At 37.9% G+C, this 21,925-nt stretch overlaps 1 protein-coding gene across 9 annotated transcripts in view; it reads left to right on the top strand.

Annotated features, from left to right (window-relative positions):
* KLHL13 (kelch like family member 13) overlaps window positions 1–21,477 on the top strand; it is a 93,279-nt gene extending 71,802 nt beyond the window's left edge. For 5 of the 9 annotated variants that reach the window (XM_072877068.1, XM_072877065.1, XM_072877064.1 and 2 more), the window contains 3 exons: window positions 4,129–4,924; window positions 12,523–12,636; window positions 14,659–21,477. In XM_072877068.1, the coding sequence (XP_072733169.1) occupies window positions 4,129–4,924; window positions 12,523–12,636; window positions 14,659–15,146 (1,398 nt within the window). In that variant the 3' untranslated portion in view covers window positions 15,147–21,477. The remainder of the gene's footprint in view (window positions 1–4,128; window positions 4,925–12,522; window positions 12,637–14,658) is intronic. The other 4 variants (XM_072877062.1, XM_072877070.1, XM_072877066.1 and 1 more) reach the window with 2 other exon arrangements.
* Window positions 21,478–21,925: the final 448 nt, after the last annotated feature.

The following is a 21,925-nucleotide window of genomic DNA, read 5'->3' on the forward strand; positions in this document are numbered from 1 at the left end:
TCAGAGTAGTGAGTCCTAGAGAGAACACAATGTTTTTGCGAAAGTAGCAGCAGTGTACAAAATGGAGAAAGATGAGAAACCTATCCAAGTAAATTACAGCACTTGGGAAAATCACAGTGTAATGGGGAAGGGGATGTTATACTGTAATTAGAGAAAACATTCCAAAACATTGAAAATTAATGTCTTGGCTGTAGCTTTCATATAGCTGCATAAGAAAATTTTATTCCTTCTATAATTCTGTGCTTTACATTTTTGTAACAACTAGCAAATTGTCAAATATTGAGGTGTCAATATTTGGAAATCTGTCTTGTCACAAGAACTTGGTTAACTGAGGATGGAGCAAGATGGTCTCAGTTTTGTGGGAGTGTGGGATCCAATGTCAGGGCCAGCTCTGCCAGCCACCAAAAATCTACCTTTTCTAACAGGGCAGTATGATTGATTCTGTTTTCCAAGCTGGTCAAATTTCTGTGCTGTTATTTCTGGACTTCTGTATATGGGAACCCACAGAAAAATTGAGGATTTCAGGGGAATGTAAGCTCTTTTAAACTTAGACACTTTGAAACACCCTGTTAAGTACTTCAGTGTCTAATAGTTGTTGAAACAAAAAGTTAGACACCTAAATATTCTGTGGTACTGGGCTTGAAGACTTGATTTTCTGTGCATGTTATTTTTCCTGAGCTGTTCTCCAGCGTTCTTATACTTGCAATCATTTTGCTCTGTGTCCATTTTTGTAGTATTTTATATTCAGTTAAGTTTTTTAACAGAGCTTGGGTGATTGCTTCAAAATTTCAAAGAATTAAATCAACTGCTTTCTTGAGAAAGCAGTTTGGCTTTTGCATTTGGTTTTTCAGGCTGTAATAACATTCTGCTGTGCTTGACCTCTGTTTTTTTAAAAGCTTTTTAGTATTTTCTGGAACTCTTACTTCTGCTTTGTAAGGAGCAATTACAATGAGTAATGTGAATGAGCAGCTCTGCGCAGTAGTCAAAGCCCAAGTAAAATAGTGTTTATCTAAAATTCGTGACTTCTTACGAAGTTGCTTAGCTGTTTGTCCAGTTACAGCTTTTAGATGGTTCTGCATGAGTATCTTTACTAGTTACTGGATTCACTGTACAATCAATCTTACATTTTTGTCTGATATTTCCATTCCTCCCATTCACTTCAGTGGGATTTCCAGAAGTAGCAGTTCCTTCTGTTGATGAGCGCCTGGTTGACTGACTTCCATAGAGAACGGTTTCCACACCTCTCATAAGTACCATAGCATAAGTCAAACTGTTTTTTTTTAAAATCAACACTTGAGTAACTTAAGTACTTAAGTGTTGAAATAGCATTATTGTACTTTAATGCCGTCCAATTTTGAATATTTATGTAGAAGTAACTATTGCATTTCATTCTGTTGAAGGATTATTTTTTGGCTCAGGACTTAAGAGTTTCTAGAGTGTATATTTTTATGACTGTGAAATCTTTGCAATATAATTTAGCCTGGTACATTGATTGTTATCTTGGAGCACAGTAAAATTGGTAATAGTACTTTTGGCAAGGAAAGTAACCTTTAAGAAAATATTTAATGTGGTACCCTGATTTGAGGTGAGTGGTGGAATTTGCTAGTAAGCCAAAAAAAGTGCACAATTTCATAAGCATAATGGGGAGTACTTGCAGTCATAGTATGAAATAAAACTCTGAGTGCAATACAATTCCAGTGGATTAATTAAGGCAGTATAAGGTAAATTTTCTGAGAATTAGGGGGTGACTGGAAACTGTTGATGTCATGTTCATCAGTCATTAACAGTGTGTAATGTGTCAATAAATTTCTCAAGTGTAAGTATTCCAGGAATATATTCAATTGCATAGATTTACAGTGTACATAGTTACGATAATGCATCAGCTGGATGCATGCTGGGCATTTGATAACTGGCATGCATTCTGCAGTAGGTCTAAATACTTCATTGCAACCCAAACACCATGTACCAATGGTACGCAATCTGTACCTTTTTTGCTTTGATCTTTTGACTTCAAGCATGGCTTTTCTGTATGCAATAATATCTTTGCTTACCTTGATATAGAGAAATTGCTGCATCTTTGTAGTCTGATGCCAGTAAATGTATTCCAAAGTAGTTTTTAAATGCAATAACTGTATAGCAAGAGTTAAGATTTGTGGCATACTGTAAGTCAGCTGTTTAAGGGGTGATTTTTCCATTGCTTTATTTTTATTATACAGCTTGAAAGAAATTTTAGAAGTAAGAATGTCCTGTTTCATTTACTTAATTTAAGGTATGCTGTTACTTCCATTATGCAATTAATTTACATAAATTAAAAATCCTAAAAGGAAATGTACAGAAATTAGTTTGATACTGACTCTCAAACAGTCAAAAGAAGAAAAAAATGTTTCTTAAGAATCAGAGAATGTTTTATAGGTCATTGGTAGCTGATGTGATTATATTTTGATATAAACAATGTGGTCTGTCTTGTAAGACAAAAATAATTTGCATGTATATATTGCATGGATATTTTTATAATAGAACTCCTGACAGTCTGCCACACGTTCATCTTATAGACAGGACCTGATTACAGGATTAGTGTTCCCGGAGATGAAGAATAAGATTCCGAACCTTTGACTGTATGAAGGCATTTCAGGATGTGTGAATGAAGACTTTTGATGGCTGCAGATCTTAACTCTAGGGCAAGTTAGATCAGTTTCTAGTGAATTAAAAAATCTTCTATTCCCATACTCATTAGACTTTTGAATTGTCTAGTATTAAAGGGCAATGATCAGATTGAGTTATACAGTATTAAAATCTTGTAATCTCTGTCATGACCAGAAGGTCATTTGAAGGTTTTTGAATTCTTAGGCTGCAATCTGGTCATAGTCCTCAATCTTTATAATCTTTTTAAAAATAACCATGAGATTCGGAAGCTTAAATTCTTTTGGCATTACAAATATAATGAGAATCACAAAGTTGTGGGCATTGTCGACATTGAGTAGGGCTGACATGCAGAGAGACTAGAAAGCATGTGTAAATGAAGCTTGGGTTAGAATAAGGATTGAATGCAAAAAAGCTGCAATTCTCAGCAAGAAGCATCTGAAAATTGACTTGCTTTGCACATGTACTGTAGAGCTTGCTGAAATGAATTGGCCGGGTTCACTGGAGACCCACTTTAAGTTATGTCCCATCCCTCCCATCTTTCTTCCTCCCTCTGCCTTGGATCCCAAGTGACCTCAGAAATTTAGGAGCCAAAGATGTAAGAAAGGTAGATGTAGCAACAGTGTAAAAGATGTGGTTACCAAGGTCGAAGTGTGGTCGCTCAGGTATTGAATGAAATTAGGGTATGATCCGTACTGCGAAAGCATTTCATGTGCTGGGTATTTCTAGGGGAAATCCTCATAGATTCATTATTTTTTAAAAAATTATATATATATAAAAAGTATATTTTATATTTTATATAAATTATATATACTCACACACATATTAAAAATATATAAAATCACTACCTTTGTCTTATTTTTGACAATGACATGTATTTAATTTTGAACGTATTCCATAAGCGCACCACCCTGATTTACTAAAGATGCAATTTTGTTCATTTCTAAGGAATGTATTCATGGGATTGAACACTGTAAATAAGTTGTCTGAAATATGTGGCATTGGCGAGGTAGCTGTGCCATTCTCTTTGGCTGCATTATGACAATACAGTTTTAATAATGTTAGAAAACGTCTAATGGCAAGACCTACTTTTGCATTATTCTCTGCAACCTTGGGCTGATCACCTCTCCCTTAACTGTATTTTCCACGTTTCTTTGTAAGAAAGATGTTTGCAGAGCTTTTCAAGGATGAAGTGCTGTGTAATTGCTATGTATCATCATTGTATAATGTATTTGACATAATTAATATATGCCATCTGCTTGTTACTTGTCTCATTTCTTTCTTCAAAATAAGGAATACATTGGGTCTCCCCTTGCAGTTATGAATACATACATAGCACTGAATATTTATTTGCTCATGTGTAAATCACCTTGAGCATTGCAAAATGATGAAATATTGCTGATTCTACAGTATTCATTAAATTGTACGTTATCATTTAGACACCAAATTAAGAAAGTGTTTTGATTCCTCTTTCTGTTTACTTAATAGGTTTCATTGGAAAACTGTGTTGAGGTTGGGCGAATTGCCAACACATACAATCTCACAGAAGTGGATAAATATGTTAATAATTTCATCCTGAAGAACTTCCCTGCATTATTAAGTACTGGTGAATTTGTGAAACTCCCTTTTGAACGTCTTGCCTTTGTGCTTTCAAGTAACAGCCTTAAGCACTGCACTGAACTTGAACTCTTCAAGGCAGCTTGTCGCTGGCTACGGTATGAGGACCCTCGGATGGAGTATGCTGCAAAGCTAATGAAGAACATCAGGTTTCCACTGATGACGCCCCAGGATCTTATTAACTATGTTCAAACAGTGGACTTCATGAGAACTGACAATACCTGTGTAAACTTGCTTTTGGAAGCCAGCAATTACCAAATGATGCCATACATGCAACCGGTTATGCAGTCGGAAAGAACTGCCATTCGATCGGACAGTACTCACTTGGTGACGTTGGGGGGAGTGCTGAGGCAGCAGCTGGTTGTCAGCAAGGAGTTACGGATGTACGACGAGAAGGCCCACGAATGGAAATCCTTAGCTCCCATGGATGCACCAAGGTACCAGCACGGCATCGCCGTGATTGGAAACTTTCTTTACGTAGTTGGGGGCCAGAGTAATTACGACACGAAAGGAAAGACGGCGGTTGACACGGTCTTTAGGTTTGACCCTCGCTACAACAAGTGGATGCAAGTCGCATCTTTAAATGAGAAGCGTACCTTCTTCCACCTAAGTGCCCTCAAAGGACATTTGTATGCAGTCGGTGGTCGAAATGCGGCGGGTGAGCTAGGTGAGTGCTTCTCCTGAAGCATGGCTTCTTGCCTTGCTTTTTAGGCCTCAAAATACTGTGCTGCCCTATGAATGGGTGGAGAGGAAACAAGTTGAAGTTGTTGGCGTACGGCTTCTTTCTGGAAATACTGCAAATGCATAAAGAAGTTTGTCTGGATACTATTAGCAGTAAATTTTACAAGGGCTTCCACAAAAAAATTTCCAAATACATGTATCTTGTGTATTGATGCATAATATCCAATGTCTTCACCTTTATAATCAGAGATGAAGTAAGCATGTGTGTCTACCTGTATAAGTGTGTGTGCATATATATATATAAAAATGCAACTATACACACACACACAAAATTTATTACTTAAGCTGAGAAACCAAACCTACTCTTTTCTCTCTTAAGGGATACATGACTTTCTAACTGAAACTTACTGTTGAGTGAAGGTTGCATTTTAAAAGACACAAATTTTCTGGAATAGTCATTTTGAAATGCTAGTTGTCTTTTTTTTTTTTAGGTGGGCTAATGACTGAGTGATTTGTTTCACTCACAGATCAGTGAGATTCAGATCTCCTGACATTCTGGACTTTTTAGTTACTAAAAATGTTGTATTTTGCCTGTGATCTTATGACTACATAGTTAACTTATTTATATGAATGACACTGTCCTGCTGCCTCCTTTTTTCCCCCCTTGCAAATAATGATTCATTTTACTTGACCAAAAGGAAAGGGAAAAAAAAAATCAATTTTGGGGAAATAAGATGGTTGGAAACAAAGAATAAATACGTGGTAACTCTTAATTTAACAAAAGTCTGTAGAGGATGGCCTGTATTAATCCACTGCATTTTCCAAAGCCATAGTTGTTAGCATTTGCAGTCAAGTCTGGGAGCATACACTCAACTGTAAATTTGTCTGTGCATTAAAATTGAAATGTTACAGTGATTATGCTTGGAATTTTAGCATAATATGATATCTAAACCGGATGTAACATTTCATTATTTTGTTTGCTGCTTTTAGCCCAATACTTAACTGTGTCTTGTCAAGTCTTTGTGGCAATATCTCTTGCTCCTAAGATTTGCTTTTTAGAAATGCACTGATATCTTCAAGTGCAGTGAGAAACATATTTAATTGACACAATACAAAACCCAATTCCTGCTGCAGCATCTGTGACTTTTTTAATTAATGCATCTTAGTCATTCACACATACACTTTGTTTCATGATCGTATTGCAGACTTTCTTAGGAAACATATAATACATTGCTTCCACTACACAAAACTGGGCTGGTTTTGCTAGAAGTTTAAAATCCATTCTAACGTTTGATGAAATGAGACATTTAAAAATGCCTCCTGTTTCCAAAAAACATGGGAAACTGTTTTGCAATAACTTGTTTTCCCTAGACAGCCATTTTCTGATTCAGATCCAGAGGTTTTCAGAGTTTTTCTTACATGTCGCTTTATCTACCTCAAAATACATTCTAAAAGCAAGCTTAATACCCTGTAAAAGACCAAATGTACAAAGTAAGGTGTATTGATTTTTATCTTGAGTATCAGAAAACCTGACCTTCATTGAGCTACTTTCTAATGGTATGAATTAATAGCAGATAATCAGATTGCTGTCCTTGTGTACTGTACCATCTAAACAGAGTAGGGTTATAAGAATGTCAGTGAAAATGTTGCAAGTCTAACTAAATCAATATGAAAGAATACTGTCACTAAGCCAGTGCAATCTGTGTGTACAGCAGGCTTTAAGCTCAGTGTTTTTCTTAAATTAGATCAAGCAGTATCGTTCTGCTGACCGCAACTCTTCTGCAGCTTTAATTAAAATGCAAAACCTATCACCTGTCTAAAATTCTTCTGTAAAGATATCATTAAAATGCTGCAACGATTTCCACACAGACCTGAAAAATGTCATTGGATCATTCGGCGGGAAAAGCGCTCTATAAATGCTAAATATTGTAGCTGTCTGATGCTTTGATTTGGGGCTTCAGTTTCTTTTCTTGTTAATTGTGAGGCAAGTCACTTTTCATTTTCATGTTTCTTTCATAAACCTTGACAGCTGACAGATGAAATCCAGCTTAAACTTCCCATTCTCTTCAGATGAGAAAAACTCTCAAGCTTTTCATAGAAGAGAAGGTCAAATGTGTGTTGGACAGGTATTAAAGAAGTTGCCCTTGGGTTCAAACTAATTTCAGTCTGTTGTTAGAGAGGAAAAATTCCCAAAACCTGAATTCAGCTTTCCGGAAGATCAGCTCTTATGGAAAAAGGCCAAAGGATTAAAGTTACTAAAATGAATTTCTTTATTCTTTTTTCTTCTGACTTTCACTGGAATAAAAATTATACTTTTTTGAGACTGTCTGTCAAGTCTTCCCAAAACAGTTTTCAAATGTTTAATCTTCTGAGAACTTTGTAAATACCACTTTCTACCTCAGTAGTATGTGCTTCAGCAGTAATAAACAGCTATTGTTTCAATAGTGCGTGCCACTGAGAAAAGTTTGCTTCATTGGTAAGGACAGGTGAATTTGCATGTATGTGGTACATGCATTGGAATATGGTAAATGTATCTTTGAAATGTACTGAATTACAAAATTATAATTCAGATTTTTCAACCCTGTGATAACTTAGGGTTATACAGAAACATGCACCACTCCTAGAAGGATTGTGCATAATTCTGGTTGGTTCTTTTTAAATGTCAAAGCAGGCACCTGCCAAAGATATTCCCAGGAGGCAGGGAGAACAGCACTCTGGCACAAGGAGACCACCAGCCTGGAGAAGGCAGGTGTGCAAAAGGCAAGAGTTCTTGGAAAAGGAGACAAAGGGAAAACCAGGTGTGGTTCACAGAGATACTCATGAAGCAGAGCTCATCGGCAATTTCCAGCTGTGCTGTTGTGCAGAGCACTGGGTACTGTTTTCTCTTCTCAGACAAGTAGATTTTTGTAGTTCTCTTTTTCAAAAGAGTTCAGTTGTGGTGCTCGATGATGATGCCAGAAGCTGTGCCTGTAAGTATTAGAAAACTTGTGCAGTTAGGTACTTTCCAGATACTTCAGGCTCTGCTGTTGATAGGCGTGAGTGGAGTTTGAGATTTTTATATATGGACTTTTCCTAAGCACTTTAGGGGATGTTGGGTTGTGACTAAACCACAGATTCATTGATATGGTCATCATCATGCTGCAATAAAGACAAAGAGAAGACTTCTAGTCCAGGGCAGGACAGTTATGTGTTCTTCTGACCCCCTGCCCAACAAGCGAGAAGGTACTTATTTTCCAGATACCCTCTATGATGCTTAACCCTCAATTCAAACAACTCCTTGTTTATGTAAAAACTTCTCTTGTGAGTCTGTGTAATATATATATATTTTAAATGTTGATGGTTAAGAAGAAAAATATGCATCATTACCCAGTTGGGCTGTTTGCTGTCTGTATAGTACTATGAATATCACACTGAAGTGTGAACTGGAGGACCTCTTGCATAGGAGCTTATTCTGAAGTGGCTCCTTGCTGTGCTAGGGACAAAATTATGCAGGGCTCTGTTTAATTTAACCAAGTCAGCTTTGAGTTCTACAGAAGTAAGCTGTATTATAGAAATAATATAACAAAATTAAGATCCTGGGTTTTGGGACATCACACACAGTTGCTAAGTGCTGCTGTAATAAACCTCAAGACACATTAGAAGCTACTGACAGAGAAGTGGTAAATATCTGTATACTCCTCAAATAGCATCACAGATGGCACTATAAAATGAGTGCAGACTGAGCATCCCTTGGGACTGCCAAAGCTTTGTGTCTTTTTGAGATTGCTTAATTCTATTAAAATGAGGCCTGTCTTCCCTGGATTATGGTAATGAACAGATCAGAAGTTCCACTGTTAAACATAAATAAAGCCTGATTTGAATCATTCATGCTGTTGGGAGAATGAATCCATCAGTCTCATGCTATATAGAATATATACTTAGGTTCAGTAAAGTTCTTTTGAGTGTTTTGTGAATGATGTTCTGTCTGGAGATGATGTATAGAATATCCTGATGCCTCTCTTTAACGGGCACCTTTAATAGCTGAAACTTTTTTTTTTCCGTTTCAGTGCAGAGGGAGATCTTGTTACAAGAGAGAAGTAGAATGACCTTGCAAGGAAACGGGGAAGCAACTATGCAGAACAACCAAACAGAACAGTAGGGCTTTTTCAGCTAGGAAATAGTTAGCTTTGTTTTAGAGCATGGTAGATTTGAGACTTGTTGGAAAGATTTGTCTGAAATACTGTCAAACAATACTTTAGTTCTACTGGTGATGTTCAAGAGAATTTTGAAGCCACATCAGAAAGTGAGGGATCTTGGACTCAACAGTGTCCTTTCTCAGATAACTAACGTCTTTACAACGTGGTGATAGTGATGGCAGTAACGTATACCAATTTCTGCATGTTTTATCTTCTCTTGCTAAAGTGATCTTTTGGCTATGGTTTCTCTCTTAAATGCTGTAAATCTGTAGTGCAGAGCAAGATAAACAGTTGTCCAGGGTTGAATGTCATGTTAATGTGGTTGCTGCTGGCTTTGCGGTTGGTTTGCGCGTACGCTGCTCTTCCTGTCCTTATAGTGTATTAGAAATTTAAGTTCCTCACCTCAGCACAGAGTGGAAGTGCTGTGGGAAAGAGGGTGCCTTTGTTTTTGTGAAAGCAAGTAGAATGATGATTTTGGCGCAGCATAGCAGCAAACAGCAGGTTGGAAGGGTCTGCTGTCAGGCTAGAACTGGGACAGCTATAATTACTTGCATGTCAAATCTGTTTTTCTCTATTCTTGAAATTTCTGCACATCTTCGTTTTCTTCTGATTGCTAAATAGAGCGGAGTAGAAAGGAGCTTTCCTTTTTAGAAAATAATATTGGAATGGATGAATGCATTTATACAAGAAAGAGCATGGGTTTTTTTGGGGATTGGGCAAATACTGTATGTGGTGTCAAGATGGCAGTACACAGAAATACAACTCGTAGATTTAATTTTAGGTGTAATTTGTGGAATCAGTTCTTTGTGCCTATACCTTTATTTGGGCAAGAGGCTGTCTCCAGTATTCGCTGGCTTTATGGCTATGTAAGACCTTGATGAATATACAAAGTCTGCACGATATCAAATTGGAAAAATACCAAAATTTTTTAAGAGGAGATTTTTTTACTTTATTAAAAAAAATCAAGCCTGACTTTAAAAATCTTCATTGTAGAAGAATGCTTGAATGCCTTTTTGTACCTTTCCTTATGCAGACTTTTATCTACCTGTACATGTGTGTAATGTGAAAGGCAGCTCGAGGCTCATTTCAAATGGCTGAGGTAGGAAATGCAGTAACAAGAAGGCTAAGTTGTAGGAAAAGTGTTTAGTGAAGGACTGATCTCTTACAGTAAACTTGGGAACTTGCTTATATTGGGCAGGTTTTTTAAATCACAAATTTGGCATGACAACAGTAGTGTATAGACACACTTGACTTCAGTTACTTTGCATCAGTTTTTTATTTTTTTGTCCATCTTACAAAGCCGTGAGATGGCTGGCATAACTTGGGAGTCCATGTGCAAGGCACTCTTACAAAACCAGAAGCATTTCAGGCTTTCATTACTATTTTTAAACAGTTTCAAGAATATGAAATTAATCGTTTCATACCTGTGAATCAATGTGTATCATTTGTTTTGAAAGAAACAGGAATTTAGTGTGTTTTGCCTTGTATCATGAACTTAATGTTCTGGACCACCACTTTTCTGTATTTCTTAAATTTAAATTTCAGCTCCTGGGTGGTGAAAAGCTGAAGAAAATCCAGTGTGCTGTAACAATTTAGCAATTCTTATGTGCAATATGGATTTTTTTATTTTTTATTTTTAACCTTAGATGATGCTGAACTGGTTGTCAAACAGTATTCCTGACACTGGAACTGGAAGCTTCTATTTTGAGTGTGTCTACTTGAGATACTAATTGCATGGAATTCCAAAATAGCATCCTGTTTTGCAACAATAAGGAGGTAGTGCGTTTTACAGCAGCTAAAAAATAATTCAGAAGGTCACCGTAATGTGCTCTTTGCTAAATTTTGCCATGACTAGGGATTTTTTAGTCTGAGACCGTAGCTATACCTTACTGTTACAAAATGCTCCAAAGGATTATTTTTAAAAGACAGATTTGGAGATAGGGTGAGGTACCTTATAGTCACTGTATGAGTGTTACTGATTGATGTACTGGCCCGGCCTGGCCAGTACTGCTAATTCTGCAGGCTTATACTAACACTAACTAGTTTCTGCCTTTAAAATGGCAAGTTTCTCAGCTTCTAAATTTTTTTTTGGTCTCTTTCAATTGATGGGTAATCCTGGACTGTTAGTCACCATCACTGATTCCATAGAGCTGGCTCAGATTTTCTACCCTTGATTGAGTAAAAAGCTTGTTCTAGAGCGAGTAAAATGCCACTTTCAAAGACAGATTCAATTTTGTACGCATAGTTCATAAACATCTCTCTTCAGAGATTAAGCATTGTATAACAAGCATTAGAATCTGGTTCTTAATTTTAATTATTTAAAATGAGATTTAACTTGTCTTTAAGATAACACAATTATTGATAATTGCTTTGTGCGTCATAAGGTCACTATATTACAGGATTTTTCAGAATATCTTGCCCCTCTGGTCATATTGTACTATTCAAGCTGCCAATCTCTACAGCTTGCTCAGATCCATTATTAAATCTGTTTTCTATTTCTATTCTCTGTGCTTATTGCATAGCCCTTTTCCTGCAACCCCCCATGTCTTCCATTCCACTTCGAAGAGAGGATTCCGTCTCAGAAATGCTTTCTGCAAGGACATCTGGGCTCTGGGTTTCTTTTTAACTTAGTACTAACCTCTGCAACTTCTGATTTGATAAATCCTTTGATCGTTTAAACATTCCAGTTCACAAAGAAAACTGCACAAATGGAGCTATGGATCGACACAGGCACTGCTTCTCTCCATTCGAGATTCAGCGATGTTTCATCTTGTATTTTTTTTTAAAGCTTGGCTTTTGTAAACTGTTTGAGTTAGTGACTTGCATATGCTGTGCTGCATGTCGCTGTGCAAGTACTTAAAACATTGCAAGACAATAGAAAATTAGTCAACAGTTGCTGCTCCCTTTTGAGGGTATAGGACCATTTAATGCGAATGGGATGTTGCTGAAAGACGTAGGTCTGTTCTGGTTGCCAGATGTATTGATCCTCTTTGAGACAGGTTTTAAGTGTATTCCCTATCTCTCTACAGTGGATGCTGAAGGAAGTTGTACAAGAGGAAAGGGTAGAAAAACTGAATTCACCCAGCTTTGTTGCCATTTTCTCTGATGTCCAACAGGGTTCGTGAGCTGGGGCAGGTTGTGTATCTAGCAGGAATGGGAATGAGACAAGTGGAAGGCAAGAATGCAAGAGTTTTTTCTTCCTTTTTGTTCCTCGGGGACGAAGCTTGAGGTCTTTCTGTATTGTCTCTCGACATAATGCTCAGTAATTCCCTTGACACTTTCTCAGCTGAACAATGTTCTCATTGATACTTCCTCTGTTTATGAATATATTACTACCACTGCAACTGTACTCAAAACCAAACTGCCATGCTAGCTTAAACATTTTTCTATTCTGATTTGTTTTAAACAGCCACTGTGGAATGTTACAATCCCAGAATGAATGAATGGAGCTATGTCGCAAAAATGAATGAACCCCACTATGGTCATGCTGGAACTGTGTATGGGGGATTAATGTATATTTCAGGTAAATAATTCCTATCATCATATCATCTCTATGAAACAATTACTTATTTAACTTTTTCTGTTTCAGTGGGAGACAGTAAAAATTAGTCTCTGGTTGCAGTAGGTTTGCCATGGTATAAGCAGTGATGCAATTTCACATGAAGCTAGTCAAATAGCATATATACTGCAGAGTCTGAGAAAATTTAGATTAATATTATACATTTACATAGTAAATGACAGCTCTGAATTCCAAAGCAGTTATTCACTTTAAGTGTCAGAATACATTTTTCTGTGGCAACACCACATACATACATTTAGATAGCAATAACCATTAAAAACATCATCTTTCATATATTTTGGAAAGCATTGGAAATTTTAATACTTCAAAGAACAACATCTGCCTTCATTGAGCTAATGGAAAGGGATAAGTTTTCATGTTAATCACAATATACGAATGATGGCTGTACTTTCACTGGTCTTTAATTTGTAATATGCTCAGTCCTACATGTCACAGAGGTTATAGTTTCATTCCATTCTTTTCCAAACTGGGGGCAATAGGTTTTCTGAAAATCTGGTATCTGCTCAATTTTTAAGGAAGATTCAATCTGTCTGAGTGATCTCTGCAGAGATCACAGACCTATGTGTGCTCTCCTACTGCGATTTTAAAGGATGTCCCCTAAGAACTAAGCTGAAATTCAGGGCAGGAGGTGGGACAAGGTTGCTTAGCTGTAAAGAACTGGTGGGGAGATGCACTGGAGCAGATTGATCCTCGGGGTATTTGAATCAGGGGGCCTTGTGCCAGTGGCCTAGGAGGGATTTGTTTTAAAATTTACCATAAGGTACAGTTTATTTTTCTATGAGCAAGTCCATTAAGCTAGCTTCTAATCATTGTGCTGCTATTTGTATTTTTTGCCCATTTTGCTTGTTTTACTGCAGGTGGCACATGTATATGCTCCCTGCTGTGTTTTTTCATGTAGATGCTGTGTTTTCCCACAGATTTTTCCTCCTGTCGTCTCAGATATCCCTCTGAGTCTAGACACTTTTGGGGTTGAAAATGTGAAGATTGGTTCCTTTTGTCATTAGAGCCTCTTCTCTCTGACAGGCTCCCAAGCACTGCCACTGCTGTGGCTGTCATTAAGTGTCAGGGCTGGACAGTCCTATTTTTTCTGTATTTAGTTCTTACTGTCCAACTGAAAAATTAAGCACTTTCTTGCATAACTCCTGTAGACACCATGCCGTCTCTGTCTGCAAGTCATCCAAGCGTGGTAATTTAATGTTGAATGGTTAGCCCAGCAGGAGGTTGTTCAGTAGCAGTGTGTTCTCTCCATATTTTTTAGCACCTCAAATATAGTTGCATTATGGTCTTAAACCATAGCTAATAAGCCTACAGTGTCTGAAATTGGTGTGACTGCTTTCTGACTTGCCTAGTGACCTTGCGGAAAGGTGGGACATTTCATCCACTGATGGGAAATCGTCCTGTGATTTTCCCATGAAGCCTCTCCAACTGCTTTTGGCAGGGAACCTTGGAGAAGGTAAATATAGAGAACACCATAGGCATCTATTAACAGAAGAATATTTGAAATTTGTGTCCTCTCTCTCTGCAGTTCAAGTTGATGAAAAAAGTTTTCTGAAGAAAATTCTGTTATGTGATAGGACCACTTAAAAAACAATAGCGTAGTATCCAAATTTGAATTTTGATACTGTTTTCTTGATGGTAAGAAACAACACTAGCAAACTGAACAAATGTAAGCAAAGAAATAATTTTGCCAAAATGAAGCATAGGTAAGAACAAAAAATTGTTTTAATCTGCCAGTATCATCTTATGTAATGAAGTACTCTGAGACATGGCTTTGTTCCATATTCAGATTTAAAGGAACAAGGTACATTAAAAATGTCATTTGAAATGGAGCACATATGTGATAGTAATCTAAGCTAATGTGAAAAAGTTTTAGGGAAGGCTGAATTCATTCACAAAAATTTATGTTTCTGCTATTTATTGCTTATTAGAGCAGTGTTCACCCTAACATGTGTTTTATTTCTCTAGGGGGAATTACCCATGATACTTTCCAAAAGGAACTTATGTGTTTCGACCCTGACACAGACAAATGGACTCAGAAAGCTCCGATGACAACAGTCAGAGGTCTGCATTGTATGTGTACTGTAGGAGACAAGCTGTATGTTATTGGTGGAAATCACTTTAGAGGAACGAGTGATTATGATGATGTTCTAAGCTGTGAATATTACTCACCAACTCTAGACCAGTGGACTCCAATTGCTGCCATGTTACGTGGGCAAAGTGATGTTGGGGTTGCTGTCTTTGAAAATAAAATCTATGTTGTTGGAGGATATTCTTGGAATAATCGGTGTATGGTGGAAATAGTTCAGAAATATGATCCAGAAAAAGATGAGTGGCATAAAGTATTTGACCTTCCAGAATCACTTGGTGGCATTCGAGCCTGCACTCTTACTGTTTTCCCACCGGAGGACAATACAGGGTCACCGTCTAGAGAATCTCCTCTTTCAGCACCTTAGGAACATCCCTTGACTTATGATGTTGTAGTAACACCTTTGCACTGCATCATGGAGTCTATTATTTTTCTTCAGTAGTTTCTGTTAGGCTTAGCCTACAGCATTTCGTACAATTACTGGAAAAAAAAGACTTTGACATTATTTGTGCTGTTTGTTTGACCTAGAATGTTTGTCAAGTGGTTAACAAAAAAAGATGTACTCACCCGAGCCAAATGTTTAACAAATGAGAAGATATTGTCTATAAAATGTATGAACTAGGTACGTTATTAATGTTGTGTATTGGGTGTGAGGTACCTTATAGCTTATATTTGGAAGCCCAATGAGTCAAATTTGAAGACTTTGTATTGAACATGTTCTTTCACTAAATTTCATAGTTGAAACCATTTTTGCTTTCATTTTTGACTGCCGATTACAAGGGGAGGTAGACCACATCAATGTGAACTATGACAGAAGGTTGCCAAGGGGCCTGAGCTACCTCCCTCTTTTCACAGAGAATTTTTGACATATCTGTTTACCCACCTGACTTTGTGGGTGCTTTCAGAGCATATGAAGTTTCTTAGGCAGAGGGGAGAAATAAAATAATTTTAAAATATTAGCACTATACAGGAAGCGGACCTTGTAGAGGCCGGGGGTTTTTTATAACGTATATAAAGTGTTTTTCCTGAGTCGGTTGAGTGATGCTTCAAACAAAAGATTTAAAATGTTTGGGTTTTTTAGTTTGGGTTTTTTCAGGAATTGGCTTCCGCTTGCATGGGAGCACACACTATTAACAAGTGGGAATTCAGTGCAGTTGTATATTCTGTTGTATGCCTGTACTGAATATAGATAGATAAGGGCTAGAAACATTAACTTAAGCCACTGAATTTGACCAAGTTGTTCCATCAGATCAAATTTAATCTAACTTTTCTCCTTTGCTGTTGAGAACTTGCATAATGTGTCCTCTGTATAGTCTCAGTTAATAAGGTTATTTAGCACAAATTGCAGCTTCAGCGAGAGAGCTGCTTTTGCTCAGTGAACTTGGACTACCACATTTTACCTTCTTTTGTTCAATAAAACTTTTAACTGCAGTTATTCAGTCTAAGCTACCTCATTAATGTATTTGGTTTTCTTCCTCTGCCTCACTGTCTCCAGGATACGCATTACGTATATCTGTGTGGGTAGATTAATTTGCTAGGAAACCAATGCAGAAGTGATCATGAATGGGTATTTTTGACCTACTTTTAAGAAACTATATTGGCCTGATGTGTTCATTTTATTGTTAAGGACTGACAAAAGAACAAACTGTCTTAATTTTTTTTCTTGGAGAACTACTGCTGATGTGTGCAGCCGTGTAGATTTACAGAAATCTTATCTGCTCCAAAATACAGTACACTGCTGACAAATTGCAGCTCTGAGTGCTTATAGAAGGCTAATACCATCGTGCTTGTTCCGAACTTCCCATCATATGTTACAAGTGGTTTTGCTAATGAACAGAGTCAGAGGGGCATCATCTGGGGAAAACTGTTTAAATCACCTTATTTTATTGTGCTACCTATTACCAATAACCATGTAAAGCTTAATAGACTTTTGTTTGGAGTATGCTAATTGTATTTTGTCCCTGCTTGATGCATCAAGCAGCTGTATTACTATGGTGTCGATTTTGGAAGTACTGATATTTATTCTTTATGCAGTTTACTAGTAATGATCACTACCAAAATGTCTGTGTAAGCTTTAGGTTTTATAATTGTTTTGGTTAAAATCAAAAGCAATTCTTCCTCTTTAAAAAAATAATAATCTTAATTCTGCATAGCTGTGCAAGGTTGTTACAGATGTTAATAGTGGCACCACTGGATAGTCTTGGAAAGTAGTCAGTCAAGATTAATTGACTCATCACTTTAAGAATACTCTTCTAATGCTGTGCAAAGCACTAGATTGGAAAATATTGCTTTGTCGTTTAAGTATGTGTCAGTCATTTAAGTGTCACATGCTACTAATTTTTTTCCAGCTCAGAGACCAGATTTTAGAGCCTGCTTGAGTTTAAATCCCCTGAAATCCATATCCCATTTCTATTTTATTAATTAAACTAAAAAGTAGTTGAAGTAGTTGCAACTCCTTTTGGATAATGTAAATATATCCTGCTGTCTGTATGCAGGGGATGAGGAGATGCACTGTTTAAAAGTGAGTATCTTCACTGGTGTTCTCCATTCGGAAGAAGCTTAGGGTGAGTTCTAACCATTATGAGGCAGTTAAAGTCAGGATGTCAAAGTTTTGTGTCTGAGCCTTGATAATAGCCCAGGAGCTGGTATATGGCCACAATGTACAGATTTTTTTTTTTGTGACTCATTATCTATTCTACTTAAAGTGGAAGAATTCTTTTTGAATGTCATTTTGTCATCAGTGTTGGACATAGCATAGTGGATTAAATGTAGTGCTTCAATCAAATTAATCTTTGAGGTTTTTTCTTATATCTCCCTCTGGATTAAAGTGTTCATAATGACATTAGTTAACATCTACTCACCAGGATTGAAAAGCAAACATCAAAGATTTGCCAAAAACTGCAAACTGTTTTCTTCTGTAATGCAGTGTAAAATGACTTGATGCTCATTACATCTTTCTTAACCATAGTATAACAAACCCTTTCCATCTCTGAATCCACAGCTGTAGGTGTACATATAGATATAGCAGATACTCAATCTCCATTTTCAGTAAGGCTGCCTTTATGAAGAGTAAGCCTGTCATAGTATCTAGAGCCATCAGTGTCTAGATGATAAGTGGCCGCCTCTTTTTTCACAAATCTTGAATGCTTTCATTTTTGCAGTTACAGTACCTAAATTAGAACAGCATCTGGATAAAAAGCAATTAGTAGATATTTGACCTGAATGTGAATAAGACTACATTAGTGTGCTAGCAGGGCGAGCTGCTGGAGCTGTCTGCCCTCTCCTGATGATGGTAGACTCACACTGCAATCTCAGAATTCATTTGGACTTTGCTTTTTTTGGTGCCCAATTAGCAGTGAATGCCAAAAGTGCTCATTTCCATATATGACTTGTCAAAAGGCGCAGCTGATATCCGTGCAAAGAAACACAGCACTCTGAATGACTCGAGACACTTGGGATGACATTTCCTTGTGCTGTGTTTTGAAGTAGGCAAGAATGATGGGGAAGAAAACCTGGGAAAACCCAGATTATTTGGTTTCTTTGCCCTGTTCACATCAAAGAGCTAATCATCTGCAGATGTCCAGTTTTCCGTGGTTCCCCTTCCCTTAGAAAGTTGTATAAAGTCTAAGAGTCTGGCCCAGGGAAAGCAATTCATGGCAGGACCCAACCTATCCTGGGGCATTTGCAGTCTTGGTGTTCTTGGGGTAATGGAGTTGTCATGAAGGGGTGAGAACTCTCATGAGGGCAGAAGGCAGCTGTCTGATGGCCTGAGCTGCAGCTCTAGAGTTCCCTTGGGCTGAAGAACCACTGAGAGTCTTAACCTGTTCCCAGGACAAAAATGAGTTGTTTCTCATATCAATGCTATTTCTAAATTGCCCATTCTGTTTCTGAGGGAGAGAATCTTCAAGGAGTAGCATTTTAGTAACAGTCAGAAGCTCAAACCAATAGTCTGACTCTTTAGAGGAATAATGGAAATCTTGGATTAGGACACTTTGCATGCAGATAAATAAAATTCTCCCCAAAGGCTTACAGTCTTAATCTAGTCTTAGTCTGGGCTGGTTGGACATCAAAAAATAATTTGATGCCACAGCAATAAGTGCAATACAAACATCTGGAGAAGTTTATAGCCATTGGGGATTATCTGATCTGGAAAGATCAGAGCACTTTTTTTGCAAAGTTCACTCCACCTACTAGAATTGTTGTTACTTCTTAATTTACCCTCCAGCTGGTAATTACCTCATCTTTGCATTGGTGTCTGACTCTGCTGGTTGCTAGTTTTTTAATTCTTCCTTTTTGTAGCTGACATCTTTGTTACTTCCTCTGCTCCTAATCAGAATCGATAAAGCTGAAGCTTTTCTAGTGGCATGGTCCTCACGTCAAGGGAGAAAATAGCCCATTGCTGGTATGTAACACACTTTTGATGAAGGTAATCATAATTCAGCTTGTGCATACTTGGAAATATATAAGCAATTTTAACCTAGTAAAAGGTACGTGTGTGTTGAAGGAGTAACGTGTGTCCCATTTCCTCCTGGCTTGCACCTTATGTGGTGTTTTAGGCTGTGCGTAATGATAGGTTACACAAAGGTCTGGAGGGTGAGTCAAGCTCTCACGTAGCACTTCATGCTTTCCATGCTCTGTGAAAGTGTTCTTTACTTGTGCAGCTTATGTAGCTTGTCAGATTTTTTTTTTCTTTTGTATTTTAGTTAAAATGTGAATGATTGTTCTTTGTGTACAGATGTGGTCAGAAAAAAAGTCTTAAAATGCAGAGTTGTGTATACTTTGCTTAATGATAAAGTTTTTGGTCCTATGAGTATTGCAGGACCCATTCAGCTGTGAAATGGTGATCACAGTTTTGAGAACAAGCTAGGGAATTAGGATGACTTCACTGACTGGCACTGGTTTGCATGTTCTCGTTGCCAGTCTTGTACACATCATTAAGTGAACTCTTCTCAGTCCGTAGGCTCTGTCTTTTGATGTCCAGCTCTGTTGGACCTGCTGATTACCTGTTCTGGGGAAAATGTGGTGGGATTTGTTCCACAACATATCTTACTCAGTAAAACAGCATGGTTAGTTTTTGTCAGGAATTCCAGTATCAGTGATACACAGGAGTCCTCCAGAGTTATTTAATGGCCAGGTGATTTGTAGAAGATGCAGCCCAGATAACCTGGGAGTGGTGCTACGGTAGGAACATGGTTGACAGTCCAGAAGGGATGATCTGGAATGGGGACTACCTTCTCTGTGTATTATTTTGGCTCTTGAATGAGCTCCCATCTTTGGGAGTGTTTATTGCTGCTGTTTGGGTTTGTCACTTTTCATTCATGAAATGAGTAATGCCTCTGAATTTGTAGTGGGACTGAAAGGTTCAGTTGGTTCTTTCTGAGCTACATGCTGTCAGGCTATCCACATGTTCATTAAAAAGTTTTCTGTTCGGGGCTCTATTTCCTAAGCGTTTAGAAAAATTGTTTGCAATGCGAAAAGATCTCAGCTGAAAATGTGTTTGGGACTGGAAACACACAAAGCTAGTAAATTTGCAGAGTAAAATTACAATTCTAGGCAGAAAAAAAGCTTTTTTTTTTTAGTTTGTTGGCATGGTTCAGAGGTTCATTTGGACATTGAGTTCCCACAGACTATCTGGAGTGCGCGTTTTTTTTAAATTATAGTTGGCTTAGGGGAGCCAGAGCTCAGTTGTTCATACCTGCTTGGACTCTTGGCTGGCCTGTTGCTGTGTGGGCATTACGTGTTCTCTCTTAGATCGCAGCATTGTGCACTGGCTGGGGTCTGTTATCTCTGGGCAAGTGTAAAAGCATCTCTTCTGTCTTCCATACTGCCTATTGATTGAGTTCCAAAATAAATCTGAGCTTTGATTCTTATATACCAAGTACATTGTGTCTCTGGCCTACTAAAGATCATGTGGAGCTGTGGAATGAGGGCCATGGCTTTGACATCTAATTTCCTGCCAGCCCCTTGCTGCCCTGCAAGCAAGTATTCTCAATCCCAGCTAAAATCTGTGTGCAGGAGGCAGATCTCTTAAGGCTGACCTAAGACTTTAGTTACCCTGGCATCTAAAGACCACCAAAATCTCCTCATCCTCTTTTCAAGGAGCATTGTGTGCCAGAGCTGCTGAGCCCTCTGGAAGGAGGGCAAATACTGTAACTCTTTGGTATGCAATACTTCTTGGCCATTGCTTCTGCCCTTTCTTCTGTGCCCATGTGGAAATGACAGGAGGGAGGGTCAGGGTTTGGTCAGGCTTTCCAGACCTCAGTAGAGAGCAAGCTTGTTTACTCTCATCTGTCTGCATAACACTGTGGGAAAACGAACTGTAGGAACACTTCAGATTTTAAACATTAATTCATGGAACAGTATCAATTAACGAAGGAAAAAATTAAAATTGGTCCATTTTAACATGTGTCCCCCCATATCCAGTATTGTTCCAAAATACTTGGTCTCTGTTGCGTTAACAACTTTGCCTTTACCTCCCTTGTTCAACATCATTGTAAAAAAAAAAAAAAAATTGCTTGGTTTCTTTTCCATTTGTTTTTCATTGCCTGTAACCTTTTCTTAGAAGTGTGGAAATAATTTTCCTTAACATGTTTTATGCACTAAAATAAACGCACCACTGATCACCTGAGTCCCCTCCCCATGTTTCTTATGTAGTTCCTGCCAGTGTATCTTTCCATATTTTTACCCATACCTTTGACAGCTGTCAATAAATACCACAAAGTCATGTAACTCCTGCTAATGGGCACAGGCTCCTGTGCTACATCGTTAGGTATGGTAAAGAGGGGTCATCCCTTTTCTTAACAATGAAATAAATCTGAAAAAATAATTTGCTTTGGAGAGCAGACCTGCCCTGCATCAGGCATTTAAATGCAGATTATTTTGGCCTGTGCCCGGTAACTTCAGTTTTGAATATTTTACTCTCAGATATATTTTTGCAAATAGTACCTATGTAGCTTTTTTATAGAGAGTGTGTATTCCTTGCTAATAGGTGGGTAGAGCGCTGGCTTGTGAGGTTTACTCAGCCTCTGCCTGCAAGGCTCCCTTTCTGCCCACAAAGGCTCGCTGAGAGCGATGCTCTCCCAGCTTCAAAGGAACAACCTTGTGTAACTAAAGAACCTGCACCAGGGACAGGAGAACTGAACTTGG

Source organism: Ciconia boyciana, chromosome 12 (genome assembly GCF_034638445.1).
Source record: "Ciconia boyciana chromosome 12, ASM3463844v1, whole genome shotgun sequence".
NCBI lineage: Eukaryota > Metazoa > Chordata > Aves > Ciconiiformes > Ciconiidae > Ciconia > Ciconia boyciana.